General features: G+C 45.3%; 1 protein-coding gene and 1 non-coding gene across 2 annotated transcripts; one reads left to right on the forward strand and one right to left on the reverse strand.

The window, feature by feature from the left end:
* Positions 1-1,482: 1,482 nt before the first annotated feature.
* HTRA4 (HtrA serine peptidase 4) lies at positions 1,483-17,228 on the reverse strand. The gene is made up of 9 exons (XM_050801372.1): positions 16,182-17,228; positions 15,780-15,879; positions 14,161-14,365; positions 12,728-12,922; positions 11,603-11,635; positions 8,786-8,900; positions 7,993-8,050; positions 7,503-7,598; positions 1,483-2,202 (listed from the first exon to the last, which is right to left on the reverse strand). Exons 1-9 carry the CDS (start codon positions 16,735-16,737, stop codon positions 2,040-2,042), a joined length of 1,521 nt encoding a protein of 506 aa, XP_050657329.1. The 5' UTR covers positions 16,738-17,228; the 3' UTR covers positions 1,483-2,039.
* On the forward strand, positions 17,036-17,117 carry TRNAS-UGA (transfer RNA serine (anticodon UGA)). Its single transcript has one exon. It is a non-coding gene; the product is annotated as a tRNA-Ser (tRNA).
* Positions 17,229-17,309: the final 81 nt, after the last annotated feature.

Here is a 17,309-nt window from a genome sequence, read left to right on the forward strand (position 1 = left end):
GTTTTCCTAAGAATTTCTTGCTTTATCATTCCTGATCACTGTTTTTACATTATTAAAGGTGGCAATTTTCTGTAAAAAATTTGAAACAGATGATCCTATTCTGTCCTGAAAGTTCTGTACCACACTGACCTTAACCTTGCTTATCACATAACAATTGGTAAACTTTTAATTCATAATCTCTATACCCTAAGACAGTATTTATTAAATTTTTATGGGTCATGAAGAAACTAGACTCTCCCCAGAAATATGCGCATACACAGATTTTACATAGAATTTAAAGGGGTTCATCTACATAATTTATACATGAAACAAAATTGTACTGGTACCCCATAAATTTATACAAATAAAGTTTAAGGGAGTTCAAGGATGCCATATATATATATATTTTAAAACTAAGGGAAGTCTAAAAAACATATATTACCCAAAACAAGATGCTACTTTACACCTAACCAAGTCCTGCCTCATTTCACACTTTTTTAACCTTCTAAGTATATTCATAACCCTACCAAAAGTTGTTTTCTTTAAAAAATAAGAAACTTTGGGCCCAGCACAGTGGTTCAAGCCTGTAATCCCTGCGCTTTGGGAGGCCGAGGCAGGTGAATCTTTTAAGGTCAGAAGTTCAAGACCAGCCTGGCCAACATGGTGAGACCACCCCCCGTCTCTAGTGAAAATACAAAAATTAGCCAGGCGTGGTGGCGTGCACCTGTAAGCCCAGCTACTCGGGAGGTTGAGGTAAGAGAATCACTTGAACCCAGGAGGCAGAGGTTGCAGTGAGCCAAGATCCCACCACTGCACTTCATCCTGAGCAACAGAATGAGACCCTGTCCCCCCCAAAATAAAAAAAAATTTGCAGCTCCAAGGCTTAAAGTCATTTATGTTGCCAGGGGTGAGAACTTAGTTAAAAGGGAAAAAGACTAGAAACTACTGAAGATGCCCTTCTTACAGTCAGAAAAGCTGCTGGAGACAAAAGTTGTTCTCACTGCTAGAGTGCTGAGAATCATCAATATTCCTATGTGACAATCCAAAATTACCAGTTTTCATTTGACTTTTAAATGACACCCATCATCCGTCTACCCACAAACCTGGCCAAATGTGATACAACCTGAAAACCTGATGGATTAAAGGAGTATTATTTAACAATTGATTGCCTTTGCACTTTATTCAGGCTGTTTCTTAAATTTTGGTAGACAGATCTATTTGTATATGTGTGTATTATATCTAGTTTATGGCTATAAAGGTTTAAAATACTACAGTGTCCTCTCAAGGTTAAATTAGAAACTGCCTGTCTTTTATTTGTTTCTTACCTTTAATAAAATGTTATCAGTTCCCCCAGATTTCCTGACACTGTTCTTCTTCCACTTGACATAGGCATCTTAGCAACAGCATAGTACCCCAACCTAATGATCCCTGAATGTGTGTATGTGTTTCAAACTCCATTTTTTTATTTTTTAATTGTAATCTCACAACAGATTACCATTTTTATTTTTATTTTTATTTTTAATTTCTGAGGTACACATGCAGGATGTGCAGGTTTGTTACATAGGTAAATGTGTGCCATGATGCTTTGCTGCACCTATCAACCCATCACCTGGGTGTTAAGCCCAGCATGCATTAGCTATTTTTGCTAATGCTCTCCCTCCCTCTACCCTACCCCCTGCCAGGCCCCAGTATGTGTTGTTCACCTCCCTATGTTCATGTGTTCTCATTGTTCAGCTCCCACTTATAAGTGAGAATATGCAGTATTTGGTTTTCTATTCCTGTGTTAGTTTGCTGAGGATAATGGTTTCCAGCTCCATACATGTCCCTGCAGAGGACTGTTCTTTTTATGGCTGCATAGTATTCCATGGTGTATATGTACCACGTTTGCTTTATCCAGTCTGTCATCGATGGGCACTTGGGTTGATACCATCCATTTTTCTTTATAAGAAGAAGATCCAAAAACCTCTTGCCATGTTTGGCACATCTCCAAACCAGGTGATATAACTGGTTTTTTTTTGTTTGTTTTTTGTTTTAGATAATCCCACTTTAAAACAAGATATTTAGTTGATTACTTCAGGTATGACTGTCAGGAGCAAATTATCTTTTCCCCGAAGAACAGCCATGGAAAGGGAATCACTGTCAAGAGCTTCAAGAACATCAGTTGTAGTAGTAATAGGTTTCCCATTTATCTTGACAATTACATCATGGTCTCTCAATCCAGAGCTGAGAGAGAGAAAAAAAAAAGAGAACCATGAAACTACAAGAAGAATTTTACTTATCCCCATCTATAATATCTCTGTCTTAATGGCACTATTTTGCTGGCATTAAGCATACAAACCAGAAATAGCCTCAATCCTTCCAAATCATAAAGCTATTCTAAAATATGCTGCAAAAACATCTCTAGAGGACAATTGTCCTCTAGACAGTTTACCTTTATAAAATTAATTTCCTATCAGAATCATGTGAGAAGTTTACTCCTCCCATTTTTTGGAATTGGTTTGGAAGGGGGAGTTTAGCTTTTAATTTCTCTCAGTCCCTGACCTCTGTGAACTTCAAACATACTCCCAGCTTCAGCAGCCAAAGTGAAAAGCCCAAGTGCTATGTTTTCTCCCAGACACTTAAACTCGGCTCAGTTTGATTCTGGCAGCCCACTCACTTGCCCATCTTCCCCCGCCACCCGCCCCCCATCCCCACCCCCACCCCGCTGCCTGGCTCACCAGCTTATGGAGCTGGGAAGGATGCTGAGCTGCATTATAGAAATTCTGCTTCCAGTAAATCAAAAACCCGCCAACCTTCTGAGTCTAAATATTTCAAGCTCTGGCTCTAGGCTCCTTTTCCCCAAAGTTGTGACTTTATTGCCTTCAACTTAATTGCTTCACATAGACTATATATTCTAGAAGCAAAAACCAGCTCCAAATACAAAACACTACAATACAGAAATAGCCATGCCAGTGATTTGGTAAAAATAGGCTGAAAAAGGAACAGCAAATGACTCCAGGAGACACCATTTGATAGAAATGGGAAGCTCAAGGAAGAATGATAATGTGGTTTGATCAAGATATGTGGAGTTTAAAAAGAAGAAGTTTAATGCAAGAGGATGTGAAGAGATGCTTAAGTATAAAACTAAAATCAAGAAATAATCTTAGAACAAGGACAGTTTAGGTGGATGACTTAGGACCAGTAAGTACAAAGAAAGAACTTATAGAGAACTTAATTCATACTAGTCCTGTGATTCAGAAAAGAGAAAAACCCACAAATTATTACTAATAACCTATGCACCAAATATGAGGAACTATGGCTCAGATAGGACAAATGACCTTTTTCTGTGTCATGCAACTTGTGAGAGGGATTTCATCCTGGGTCTTTCAAACTTGGGAACCCATCTTCTTGCCACTAAATCACTCTGCCTCTCAGAAACAAAAAAGCAACCACCAAAGCAGGATAATAGAAGGGTTCAGCCAGGGCCCACATCCCTGCTCTCTGCTCTCTGATTTACTGCATTCTACAAGTTAATGAACCTCTTTGTACCACAGCTGCTTCCTCTGTAAAATAATACCTATATCACAAAATGTTGGGAGCACAAACAGGTGTATAAAATACTTCAAATAGGCCAGGAGCAGTGGCTTACACCTGTAATCCCAGCACTTTGGGAGGCCCAGGCGTGTGGATTGCCTGAGGGTAGGAGTTCGAGACCAGCCTGGCCAACATGGTGAAATCTCGTCTCTATTAAAGGTACAATCATTAGCTAGGTGTGTAATCCCAGCTACTTGGGAGACTAAGGCAGAAGAATCGCTTGAACCCAGGAGGCGGAGGTTGCAGTGAGCACGCCATTGCACTCCAGCTGGGGCAACAGGAGCAAAACTCAGTCTCAAAAAAAATAAAAATAAAAATAAAACACTTCAAATAGTGCCTGAGATATAGTAAAAGTTTTGTAAGTGCCAGATAATGGTGTAATTATCATTATTATTAGGTATAAGTTGGTGAAAGCCAGAAAGAACAGATTTGTTTGAGACAGCCTCTCACTCTGTTACCCAGGCTGGAGTACAGTGGTACAATCATGGCTCACTGCAGCCTCAAACTCCTGGGCTCACGTGATCCTCCTGCCTCAGCCTCCCAAGTATTTGGGACTACAGGCACCTGCCACCACACCCAGCTGATTTTGTTTATTTTGTTTATTTATTTTTAGAAACTATGTTGCTCAGGCTGGTCTCGAACTCCCGGTTTCAAATGATCCTCCCACATCATGGTATGAGCCACCATGCCCAGTCCTGATTTCTGTTCATCAGCAACTTCCGGCACTAATTTTCACATTTTAACATACATGTGAATCACCTGGGCATCTTGTTAAACATGCAGATTCCGATTCAGTGGATCAAAGGTGGGACCTATGATTCTGCCTTTCCAACAAGCCCTGCTGAGCTAATGACGCTGGTCTGCAGACCACATTCTGAGTAGCAAGGACTTAGCCGAAAGAAATAGCTTTGGTCTCGAACCAGAACTTAAAAATAAGGAGGTGGGGGAAGAGTGGAGCAGAGCAGGAATGAGAAAAGTCCAGAAAAGCCAGAGATATGCCAAATTTAGTAACATGAGACCTATGACTGCTATGCTGAACAGTGCCCTCTGATTTCACCAGAGGGAAAGCCCCAGTGAAAGTGGTGCCATAATCTAAACAGATTACTGAGCTCTTGAAAAAGAAAAACAATGAGAAGGGATAATAAAGAAGTACAGACCAGGCGCGGTGGCTCACGGCTATAATCCCAGCACTTTGGGAGGCCAAGACAGGCGGATCACAAGGTCAAGAGATCCAGACCATCCTGGCCGAAAACACCGAAAACCCATCTCTACTAAAAATACAAAAATTAGCCGGGCGTGGTGGCGCGCGCCTGTAGTCCCACTACTCGGGAGGCTGAGGCAGGAGAATCGCTTGAACCCAGGAGGCAGAGGTTGCAGTGAGCCGAGATCACGCCATTGCAGTCCAGCATGGGGACAGAGCAAGACTCTGTCTCAAAAAAAAAAAAAAAAAAAGAAGAAGAAGAAGAAGTACAACAGAGAAGCCCAGGAGAATGATATTTGTAGGACAAGGCACCTCTTCCCTCAGTACTTAGTATTAAATGTTTTGAAACAACAGTGAAATCAGCTGGAGAACCTTCTTTTGGAAGCTGTTCTAGCCTTTGCTTTATTACACAGGTCTTAGTGCTGGCCTCTGATATTGTCATTCAGGATTCAAATAAAAACGTAGGTTTTGTGGGGTTTTGCTATAGTTTTTTTTTTTTTTTTTTTTTTTTGCTTGTTTGTTTGAGACAGGGTCTCACTCTCTTGCCCAGGCTGGAGTGCAGTGGCACGAGCACAGCTCATTACAGCCCAGACTTCAGATGATCCTCCCATCTCAACCTCCCCAAGTAACTGGGACCACAGGCGCAAGCCACCGCGCCTGGCTAATTTTTTTTTTTAATGGAGTCTCGCTTTATTGCCCAGGCTGGAGTACAAGGGCGTGATTCCAGCTCACTGCAACCTCTGCTGCCCAGGTTCAAGTAATCCTCCGACCTCAGCCTCCCAAGTAGCTGGGATTACAGGCATGGAACACTACACCCAGCTAATTTTTATATTTTTTAAGTAGGGATGGGGTTTCACCAAGTTTGCCAGGTTGGTCTCAAAATCCTGACCTCAAGTGATCTGCCCACCTTGGCCTCCCAAAGTGCTGGGATTACAGGCCTGAGTCACGGCACCTGGCCTAATTTTTATTTTTTGTAGAGACAGAGCTTCACCATGTTCCCCAGGCTGGTCTCGAACTCCCAGGCTCAAGCAATCCTCCCACGTCAGTCTCCCCAAGTGCTAGGATTACAGGGGTGAGCCAACATGCCCAGCCAAAAAATTTGTTTTAAAATACCTAAAATATGGCTGGGCGCGGTGGCTCATGCCTGTAATCTCAGCACTTTGGGAGGCCAAGGTAGGTGGATCACCTGAGGTCAGGAGTTCGAGACCAGCCTGGCCAATATGGTGAAACTCTGACTCTAATAAAAATACAAAAATTAGCTGGGCATGGTGGCAGGCACCTGTAAAGGCAGCTACTTGGGAGGCTGAGGCAGGAGAATCTCATGAACCCAGGAGGCGGAGTTTGCAGTGAGCCAAGATTTCGCCATTGCACTCCAGCCTGGGTGACAAGAGTGAAACTCCGTCTCAAAAAAAAAAAAAACCTAAAATATATACTCAAACCTTTAACACTTTAAATTCTTCCCATTCTTAATAATAACTATTAATGGGCCAGGCATAGTGGCTCACACCTGTAATCCTAGTACTTGGGGAGGCCAAGGTGGGTGGATCACTTGAGGTCAGCAGTTCAAGACCAGCCTGGCCAACACGGTGAAACCCTGTCTCTACTAAAAATACAACAATTAACCAAGCATGGTGGCCGGTGCCTGTAATCCCAGCTACTCGGGAGGCTGAGGCAGGAGAATCGCTTGAACCTGGGAGGTGGAGGTTGCAGTGAGCCAAGATCGTACCGTTGCACTCCAGCCTGGGCAACAAGAGTGAGACTCCATCTCAAAAGGAAAAAAAAAAAACTATTAATGAATAGTTAGTTACTAATACCTAATAGGTGTTAATCACTTAATAGTTATTAAGTAATAACTATTAATATTGAAAGAGTAGATTTGGGAATTCCTAGCCAAATTAATTTAAACTTATGCTATTAATTCATAACATGAACTCTTCTTAGACTATAGAGAACCACCTCCCTCCCAAAATACAAAAAAAGCCTTTATAAGTACCCAAGTACCACTGTTGTCCTATAGACAACAGTGCAAGCCACATATGTAATTTTAAATTTTCATGTAGCCACATTTTAAAAAATTTTTAAACAGATGAATTTAATTTACTAATATATCTTATTTAACACAATATATCCAAAATATTATCATTATAACGTGATATTTTTTAAATAGTTATTTTACACTCTGTTTCCTATGTCTTTGAAATCCACTTGAAATAACACACACCCCAATATACTACTACACAATGATAATATCTTTATTTTATTTTTTTTTTTTTTGAGGCAGAGTCTTGGTCTGTTGCCCAGACTGGAGTACAGTGGTGTGATCTCAGCTCACTGCAACCTCTGCCTCCCATGTCCAAGCGATTCTCCTGCCTCAGCCTCCCAAGTAGCTGCAGTTACAGGCGCACCCACTAATTTTTGTATTTTTAGTAGAGACAGTTTCACTATGTTGGCCAGGCTTGTCTCAAACTCCCGACCTCAGGTGATCCGCCTACCTTGGCCTCCCAAAGTGTTGGGATTACAGGCATGAGCCACTGTGCCTGACCTGGGGTTTTTTATTTAAATTAAACTTAATTTAATTCAAAATTCAGTTCCTCAGTCACGCCAGCCACATTTCATGTGTTCAGTACATGCTACATGTAGGTAGTGGCCACTGTATTGGACAGATCAAGTCTGGATCTCCCATGTGTTTTACCATGGCACACATCTAGTAAAAGCAAAGGTAGATGACAAAGGCCTTCACTTCACTTACCTTTGAGCAGCTGTTCCTTCCACCACTTTACATACATAAACCCCAGAACTCACATCGGGGAAATCTGGATAATGTATTTTCAATTCTTTACTAAGGCTAAGAGAAGTGAGAAGATTAGAAAACAATGAATTAGTCTTCTGAGCCCTGGTAAAAGCCTGAGACTCTTAGTAGGTACTCTGTTCTGCTCTAGGCTCACAAAGGCCAGGGAAGATTCCATCAAGCTAATCACAGTCATTCTCTTGGTTCGGGCTGAGCCTCTATCCCAAAGCCTAGAACCACTGGACATTATAAAATACAGCCACAATGAAATAAACTATGTATAGTTAGTGCTGACACAGGCAGAGGCAGATACATACGCTGAGACAGATAGGGCCTAGGGTCACAAGAGTACCTGGCTGTGGTCCAAGTAGCTCAGCTTTTCTGTTAAGACTGTGCAGCTATGGTTTTTGCCTCTGAAAAACAACCCAGACATATTCAAACACATGCTTACGGCATAGTGAGGGGCAGCATTTGCAGACCCAGATATTTCTTATTTGAAAACACCATTCCTGGAAAGGAAAGTTATGATGTGTTACAACAAAACCTCTTTCCTGTTACCGCAGCTTAACAGACACCCATGTCCCAGGATCTCTTTGCCATCATAGCTATCCTTTTAGGTTACCTGGATGAAACACAGGCTTCAGAGAACCTTTGTCATTAGCACTTTTACACTCCTTCCACCCACCTCCTGCCTCCAGCCCCTGGGTTTCATTTCCACATTAGCTCAATCCAAATATTTCTGGGTACAACTCATGCTTGGTTTGTGCCTAGTCCCCCAAACAGTGCTGCTCAAATTATATGCACCATTACACCATTATGCGTACAAGTGAGTGACCCAGTAGTCTACAGGATTCAAATGGCTGTCTCTGGGCCAGGCGTGGTGGCTCACACCTGTAATCCCAGCATTTTGGGAGGCCGAGGCAGGCGGATCACTGGAGGTCAGGAGTTCAAGACCAGCTTGGCCAACATAGTGAAACCCCATCTCTACTAAAAATACAAAAATTAGCTGGGTGTGGCAGTGGGTGCCTGTAGTCCCAGCTACTCGGGAGGCTGAGGCAGGAGAATTGCTTGAACCCAGGAGGCAGAGGTTGCAGTAAACCAAGATCGCGCCACTGCACTCCAACCTGGATGACAGGCAAAATTCTGTCTCAAACACAAAAACAAAAAAATTGCTGTCACCACAAAAGATTGAATGTTCCTGAAAAGCACGAGGAAACAAACAAAAACATTCCAACTTGCTTTACCTGTCAACTGGCGCTTATGGTATTCTTCCAAGAACGGCCTAACTCGATCTGAAGGAATTGCAAAGGAGATTCCTTCAGTCACTCTCAATGAATTGACGCCAACCACATCACCATCCTGGCAAGGGAGGGGACATCATTCAGTCATGAAGTTTTGCAGACTGACGAGTGCAAGACCAGAACATACAGAGGAAGGAGTGAAGCTAGTTACTTAGGGTAAGAAAACCGGGCAGAGAGGAACTTTGTACTTCTTCAAAAGAGAGCAACGGATGTTCCTTTATAGGGCAAAGGGCAACTGCACATGCACAGAAGTTACCTTTTTTTCATGGCCAAAGGATCAAGGATGCTGAGGATTTTTTAAAATCTTGAGCTCGGCCGGGCGCGGTGGCTCACGCCTGTAATCCCAGCACTTTGGGAGGCCGAGATGGGCGGATCATGAGGTCAGGAGACCGAGACCATCCTGGCTAACACGGTGAAACCCCGTCTCTACTAAAAAAATACAAAAAGCTAGCCGGGCGTGGCGGCGAGCGCCTGTAGTCCCAGCTACTTGGGAGGCTGAGGCAGGAGAATGGCGTGAACCCGGGAGGCGGAGCTTGCAGTGAGCTGAGATCCGGCCACTGCACTCCAGCCTGGGCGACAGAGCGAGACTCCGTCTCAAAAAAAATAAATAAATAAAATAAATAAATAAATAAAATAAAATCTTGAGCTCATGGCCGGGCACAGTGGCTCACGCCTGTAATCCCAGCACTTTAGGAGGCCAAGGCGGGCAGATCACGAGGTCAGGACATCGAGACCATCCTGGCTAACACGTTGAAACCCCGTCTCTACTAAAAATATAAAAAATTAGCCAGGCATGGTGGCAGGAAAATGGTGTGAACCCGGGAGGCGAAGCTTGCAGTGAGCCGAGATCGTGCCAATGCACTCCAGCCTGGGCGACAGAGCAAGACTCCATCACAAAAAAAAAAAAAAAAAAATTATTGAGCTCATTTTTTTCGTTTAGTAAGTTACATTGACTTTAAAAGTGAGCCACAGTTTGTGTTTGGACAAAGGTAGGACAAGGAGCATTTGCCTTTTTATTATTTAACCAAAACTAAAAATAAACATGGAAAAGGTAAAAAGCTGTGGGATTGTCAGCAACACTGCACTGAAACTATTCAGAAGAATTAGCAAAATTGATCTTAGGGAACAAAGCTTTGCTAAGCTAAAGGTAGGAGGTAGAAAGTATTTTCCTCTTTATGCACCTCATCTTCCTGTAGCCTTTTAGGTAATGGGAAAGGATAGAAAAGAGATTTCTTTGTTCTTTTCTTTTTTTTTTTCTTTTTGAGATGGAGTCTCGCTGTGTTGCCCAAGCTGTGTTGCATTGGTGCAATCTTGACTCATTGCAACCTCTGCATCCTGGGTTCAAGCGATTCTCCTGCCTCAGCCTCCCAAGTAGCTGGGATTACAGGCGCATGCCACCATGCCCAGCTAATTTTTCTTTTTTTTTTTTTTTTTTGTATTTTAGGTAGAGATGGGTTTTCACCATGTTGGACAGACTGGTTTTGAATTCCTGACCTCAGGTGATCCACCCGCTTCAGCCTCCCAAAGTGCTAGGATTACAGCAGTGAGCCACTGTACCCAGCCAGAAAAGAGATTTCTGATTGTGTTAAACTACAGATTGTAATTCAGTAGGTCTGGGGTATGGCCTGAAATTCTGCATTTCATCCCTGCTCTAGTAAACTCATTGTCTAATGGAGAAGGCAGGAACAAAACAAACAAAAATGACATGCAATGCTATGAGTGAAAAAAAAAAAAAAACAATCATTTTGCATAAAATTCATTCTAAAAGCAAATGTAATATTTAAACAGGAACCAAAAGCAATCAGTGCAAAAGGACTGAGAAAGGATGATCGCATGCTATATGTCAAACAGTACTGCACTCTTTCAGGTGTTCACATGTATTTGAGCAACTAGAAAACCTGGCATTTCCACTAGAGACATGGAATACAATTTAAGAACATATGACACAGCAATGTATTTGGGAGGCCAAGGCAGGCAGCTCACTTAAAGTCAGGAGTGCTGGTTGTGGCTTTTCTCTCATCTATAAGCAGGTCAAGAGGTCAAGACTAAAAACCTGGACAGATGACGTTATGTAATTAGCATTTTTAAATGAGAGACAGTTCTTCATATGCAGCATCAGGGGGTCTTCAAGGATCTACATTTCATAGCAAAGCTGGTCATTCGGCATAAACCTGGGTTTAATATCCAGGGCTTTTGGCACAGTGTGGTGGCTCATGCCTATAATCCTAACATCTTGGGAGGCCGAGGCAGGAGGATCACTTGAACTCAGGGGTTCGAGACCAGCCTGGCCAACATAGTGAGACATTATCTCTATTAAATAAATAAATAAATAAAATCCAGGGCTTTTGGTAACTAGCCAATGAAAACAGAAAGCACGGGGAAGAGAGAAATTTCAAAGGAAGCCAGAGCTAGAACCCCAGTGTTCTCAGTGGGATGAGATCACACACCAGGATAACAAGCTTGAATTTTTTCTAACTATTGATTTAAGGTCCAAGAACAGAAAAGCACCATTCCACAGCTCTCTACACAAGAGTGGCACCCGAGTCTGCACCATGGAAAATGTAAAGTCCTTTTTTGTTTTTGTTTTTGTAGATACGGTGTCTTGCTGTGTTGCCCAGGCTAGTCTCAAACTCCTGGCCCCAGGCAATCATCCCAGATGTGCTGGGATTAGAGGCTTGAGCCACCACCCCTGACCTGGAATTAATAAAGTCTTTGAAATTCAAGAGGAAACATGAAGCAACAAGGAAAGTGATCACTTACCAAGTTCACCAGAGGACCACCAGAATTCCCAGGCTAAAAGCGGAATTTGAAAAAGACATCAGTGAAGCCAATGAATACATGCTCCCTTGTCCTTTATACACAGCTCCCAAAACAGTTTACCAAAAGCAGCCCACTCTAGTAAGCTCCTATTCCCCTCTGGCTGGCAAAATTGTGCCCCTATCATCACCAATACCAAAGTAAGTGTAGGTAAAGAACTATAGCAGTGGGACCACCACCTTCTTCTTTTTTTTTTTTTTTTTTTTTTTTTTTTTTGAGATGGAGTCTTACTCTGTTGCCCAGGCTGGAATGCAATGGCACAATCTCGACTCACTGCAACCTCTGCCTCCCGGTTCAAGTGATTCTCCTGCCTCAGCCTGTTGAGTAGGTAGGATTACAGGTACCCGCCACCACACCCGGCTAATTTTTGTATTTTTAGTAGAGACGGGGTTTCACCATGTTGGCCAGACTGGTCTCGAACTCCTGACCTCATGATCCGCCCACCTTGGCCTCCCAAAGTGCTGGGATTACAGGTGAGAGCCACCGCGCCCAGTCAAGGGACCACCACCTTCTTACAGGAAAGGTGACCTCCACAACAGACCACCCAATAGCATGGATGCCAGTGATCACATTGAACAGGACAGACTCTAACAAAGTGGCATTCCATTCCTCCCACAGCAATTTAACCAAACCTGGACATTCCCAAAAGGCCAAAGTTCACTCTGACATATTCTTCTCACTGAACTGCCAATATTGTGTGATCCGAGGATAGGCCTCCTGTGTCAGCAATCCCCAAACTTTTTGGCACAGGGATCGGCTTTGTGGAAGACGATTCTTCCACAAAGAGGGATGGTTTGGGATGAAACTGCTCCACCTCAGATCGTCAGGCATGAGTTAGATTCCCATAAGGAACATGCAACCTAGATCCCTTGCATGTGCAGTTCACAATGGGTTTGCACTCCTATGAGAATCTAATGCCGCCGCTGATCTGACAGGAGGTGGAACTCGGGCGGTCATTCTCACTCGCCCGTGGCTCACCGCCTGCTGTGCGGCCCAGTTTCTAACAGGCCATGGACCTGTACTGGTCCACAGCCCACGGGTTGGGCACCTCTGTCCTAAGTGACTTACATTAATTGCGGCATCAATCTGGACGTAGTCTATATCTGAATCCTTCATCCCCAGTTCGTTGCCCTTTCGCTGTTTGGTGCTGACAATTCCTGCAGTAGCTGTGTTCTGCAGAGAAACTGGGCTGCCCAGAGCCACCACAAACTCTCCGGCCCGAAGGTCAGAGGATCTTCCCAGCATCAGTACAGGAAGGTCAGCCTGCACGTGCCCAGAGAGGCATGAGGAGGACAGAAAGGGCAAAGAACAAATCAAGATCAGAAGTGACCAATGTGTGTGTCTAACACATATATGATGCTGTCTCCATCACCTTGGCCCTTACCACCTGAGAAGCACCCACTCACACAGCTTCTATGACTGCCTTCTACTTCTTCCTCAAAGTCCAACTACCGTGAAGCTCTCAATTGTTAAGATGACTAGGACCATTTCTAAGATCTAAAACAATTACTTTATAGAAATTACTATTAGTAAACAGCCAGTGAAGTCACTGATGAACATAAACTGACATTAGCAATTTACACAGCACCATTCCAGCTCGAAGCTTAACAGTCAAAGTGAATAAGCCACAAACAGAAAGAAGGTCACCCAGGGTGACACTTCTCACACTGTAATGTGCATGCAAATCACCTCGGGATGTTATGTTAATGCAGATTCTGAGTCAGCACATCTGTCTGGGTAAAGGCTGAGACTGAATTTCTAAAAAGCTCTCAAACACCATGTCAATATATCTGATGTGCACACCATGAGTACTATGTGTAGTAAGGACTTCAAAGTATTCCTTAGCAACTTTGAGTCCATTGCAGTAATTTCCGATATCCTAAGACAAATAGAGGAATAATTTTCCCTGAAGCAGCGTTTGTTGAAGGAGGAGTTGAAGGAGGGGAAAAAAAAAAAAAAAAGACTGCTTGATAGTTAATAGAAACAGTTAGAGGCCAAGCGCAGTGGCTCACACCTGTAATCCTAGCACTTTGAGAGGCCGAGGCAGGCAGATCACTTGAAGTCAGGAGTTTGAGACCAGCCTGACCAACATGGTAAAACCCAGTCTCTACTAAAAGTACAAAAATTAGCCGGGCATGGTGGCAGGCGCCTGTAATCCCAGCTATTCAGGAGACTGAGGCAGGAGAATCGCTTGAACCCAGGAGGCAGAGGTTGCAGTGAGCTGAGACTGAGCCACTGCACTCCAGCATGGGCGACAGAGGGAAACTGTTTCAAAAAGAAAGAAAAGAAAAGAGAAGAAAAGAAAAGAGAAAAGAAAAGGTAAGGGATATATAGAAAGGCACTGAAGCAAATAAGAAGGAGTAAAGAACAGAAAGAAACCAGAGAAAAGCATATATTTGACAGAAAAGATGTGGTGTGAGAGTGTAGTGGGGCAGAAAATACCAGCAAATAGATAAAAATCTCCAAATATGCAGACTCTGACTCAGCCCTGAAATACTCACATTCGGTTCAATCTTAATCACCGCAAGATCCAATTTAAGGTCAATATCCTTGACAACGGCTTCATAACGGGCCCCATTCTGGAGCACCACCTCAATCCACTGCTGGTTCCTGACAACGTGGGCATTGGTAATAATGAGCCCATCCTCAGACACTATGAACCCAGAGCCACTGTACACAGGAACAGGCATCCTGCCGTGAAGTAACCTGTCTCCACAAGACAATAGTATAGACAGAGGGCAAGAAAGTTAGGGGATACAGCCATATCATCTGAGAGTCACGGGAACCTCACTCTTATTAAACATACCTCCATCACAGTTTTCTTTTCTTTATTTCTTTTTTCTTTTTTTGAGACAGAATCTCATTCTGTTGCCCAGGCTGGAGTGCAGTGGCACAATCTCGGCTCACTGTGACCACCTCCCGGGTTCAAGCAATTTTTCTGCCTCAGCCTCCCGAGTAGCTGAGACTACAGGCATGCACCACCATGCCTGACTAATTTTTGTATTTTTCGTAGAGACAGGGTTTCACCATGTTGGCCAGGCTGGTCTCGAACGCCTGACCTCAGGTGATACACACGCCTCGGCCTTCCAAAGTGCTGGGATTACAGGCGTGAGCCACCATGCCCAGACTTCCATCACAGTTTTCTCAGACATTTCACTTTTCCCTGGCTATGCGTAAATTTTCTCCATGTATCAATGGACTTGGCACCCACAGGGCCCCAGCCATCTCTTGTGAGCATGGTTGAGAGCTGGCTCCAGCTCTCCTTTTCCAGGGACACTGCCTCTTCAGAGTTGGTTAGTGTAGCAGCCCATGGGTTCTCTGCTGCGAAAAGGCTGAACCCAATCCTAATACTAGAGGCAAAAGTAAGAGCCTCGTACCACAGTGTCAAGGACCCAGGCAGGAGAGAATCAAAGGGCTCTGATTCTGGCTTAGTTTCCACCACCAACTGGCCTCGTAACATAGGACAAATTAACCCTGCTCTCTGGGTCTGGATTTCCTTGCCTCCAAAGTGGGGGCTGAGCAAGATCACAACCAAAATGCCTACTAAGCTGGATGTGGTGGCTCACACCCGTAATCCCAGCACCTTGGGAGGCTAAGGTGGCAGATCGTTTGGGTCCAAGAGTTTGAGACCAGCCTGGGCAATATAAAAATACCTTGTCTCTCCAAAAAATACAAATATTAGCTGGGTGTGGTGGCACCTGCCTATAGTCCCAGTTACTCCAAAGGCTGAGGTGGGAGGATTACTTGAGCCTGGTAGATGGAGCTGCAGTGAGCCATGATCTGTCATTGCATTTCAGCCTTGGCGACAGAGCAAGACCTTGTCTCAAAAAAAGAAAAGAAAATGCCTACTAGCTCTTACATCTGACCTTAAATTTTGTCTGTGGCAGGACGGGGAAAAAGCACCAGCCACCTAAGTGGGCAGGGGGAGCTCGGATTTGGAAGTTATCCTTGTGCCTCTGCTCTTTGGTTAAATGACCTTGAACAGGTTATTCAACCTCTTTATGTCTCAGTTTCCTCACTGGTGTTTTAGAATTAAATGACGCTTGCGAAGGGTCTGGAGTAGGTAGGCACGCAGAAACCATTAGCTGGGACAGTGGAGGTCTTCCTCCTCCTCCTTTACCTGCCCCACAGCTGCATGTGAACCACCGATGGCGCCACCTTCTCCACCACCGCGGCGATGAAGTTGTAATTCCTCCTGAGCGGGCCTGCCCTTCTGCTCCCTATGAAGAAATACTGGGTCAAGAGTACGCCTCGAGCGAACCAGACCTGCTATCCTAGTTGGGAAAATGTTAAAGGCAAGTCAGTGTTCAAAAGGTGCATGGTGAGGGAGAATCCACGTAGCAGAAGGTAAAGAGCCCCTGTTATGGAGGAAAGGAAATCAGGAACAGAGAGGGGTCGAATCCAGGAGGCAAATGACGCAGGAGGACCCTGCGCGAACTATGCGATCTCAGTGAGGTCTTGTTCCTTTACGCTCCTCCAGAGTTAGAAAGTGTCCCCAGGGTGCGCGCCCCCTGCGGCTCACCTGTATCCCCGCAGTCCCCCCACTGCACAGGCACTGCCGAGATATTGCCCAGGCGGCGCGCGGCGCGGTTTTCGGTCCGAAGCGCACACAGGCTAGGGTAGGTGCGCCTGTCGCTGCCGCACACGGCCACTCCCTTCGTCGGGCAACCGCAGGTGCTGGGGAGCCCGGGGCGCAGCGGCTTGAGGCACTGCAGCCCCGGGGCGCACGGCTGTCCCTGCGCCCCGCCGCAGACTTGACCCTCGGCCGCGGGGCAGACGCGGCAACAGCGGCACAGGTCGAGCACCGGCGTGGTCCCCAGCGAGCAGGTGGGCAGCGCGGGGCAGCGCGTGGGCTGGCAGACCGCGGGGCAGGCCAGCTGGGTATGTAGTCTCTCAGCCCCGGCCCAGAGGACCGGCACCAGGAGCAACAGCAGCCCTGGCAGGAGGCATCGTCCCAGCCCCGCGGGCCGCAGCTGAGGTCTAATCATCCTGCTCCTTCCTTCCTCGCTTCCACTCTTCAGTGACTTCACTCTGGACCTGCAAACGCTCCTAAATGAGAGACACTTTCTCCCGGCCATGGCGCCGCCTCCGCCGGCCCCCAAACTTTAAGGGGCAGAGCCTGGCATACCTCTCCACATACACACCCGTACATCCCCTACCACCCGCCCCTGTCCGCGCCCCGGAGCCAGGTTCTCCCCCAGGCAATGAGGGGAAGGTCTCTAGCCCTACCCGGAGGAGGAACCTACCTCCTGAAATCCCTAAAACAGACAATGGGGGCAGACTGATCGCGGTACTTATATGACAGTGCGAGCGGAGCAATGCCGAGGTTGTGAGTTCGATCCTCACCTGGAGCACTTTTAATATTTATATAGGCGGGTAGTCGTGGCCGAGTGGTTAAGGCGATGGACTTGAAATCCATTGGGGTTTCCCCGCGCAGGTTCGAATCCTGCCGACTACAGTTTTGGCCGGGCGCGGTGGCTCACGCCTGTAATCCCAGCACTTTGGGAGGCCGAGGCGGGCGGATCACAAGGTCAGGAGATCAAGACCACGGTGAAACCCCGTCTCTACTAAAAATACAAAAAATGAGCCGGGCGCAGTGGCGGGCGCCTGTAGTCCCAGCTACTAGGGAGGCTGGGGCAGGAAAATGGCG

The sequence above is a fragment of the Macaca thibetana genome, chromosome 8, assembly GCF_024542745.1.
Source record: "Macaca thibetana thibetana isolate TM-01 chromosome 8, ASM2454274v1, whole genome shotgun sequence".
Classification (NCBI taxonomy): Eukaryota; Metazoa; Chordata; class Mammalia; order Primates; family Cercopithecidae; genus Macaca; species Macaca thibetana.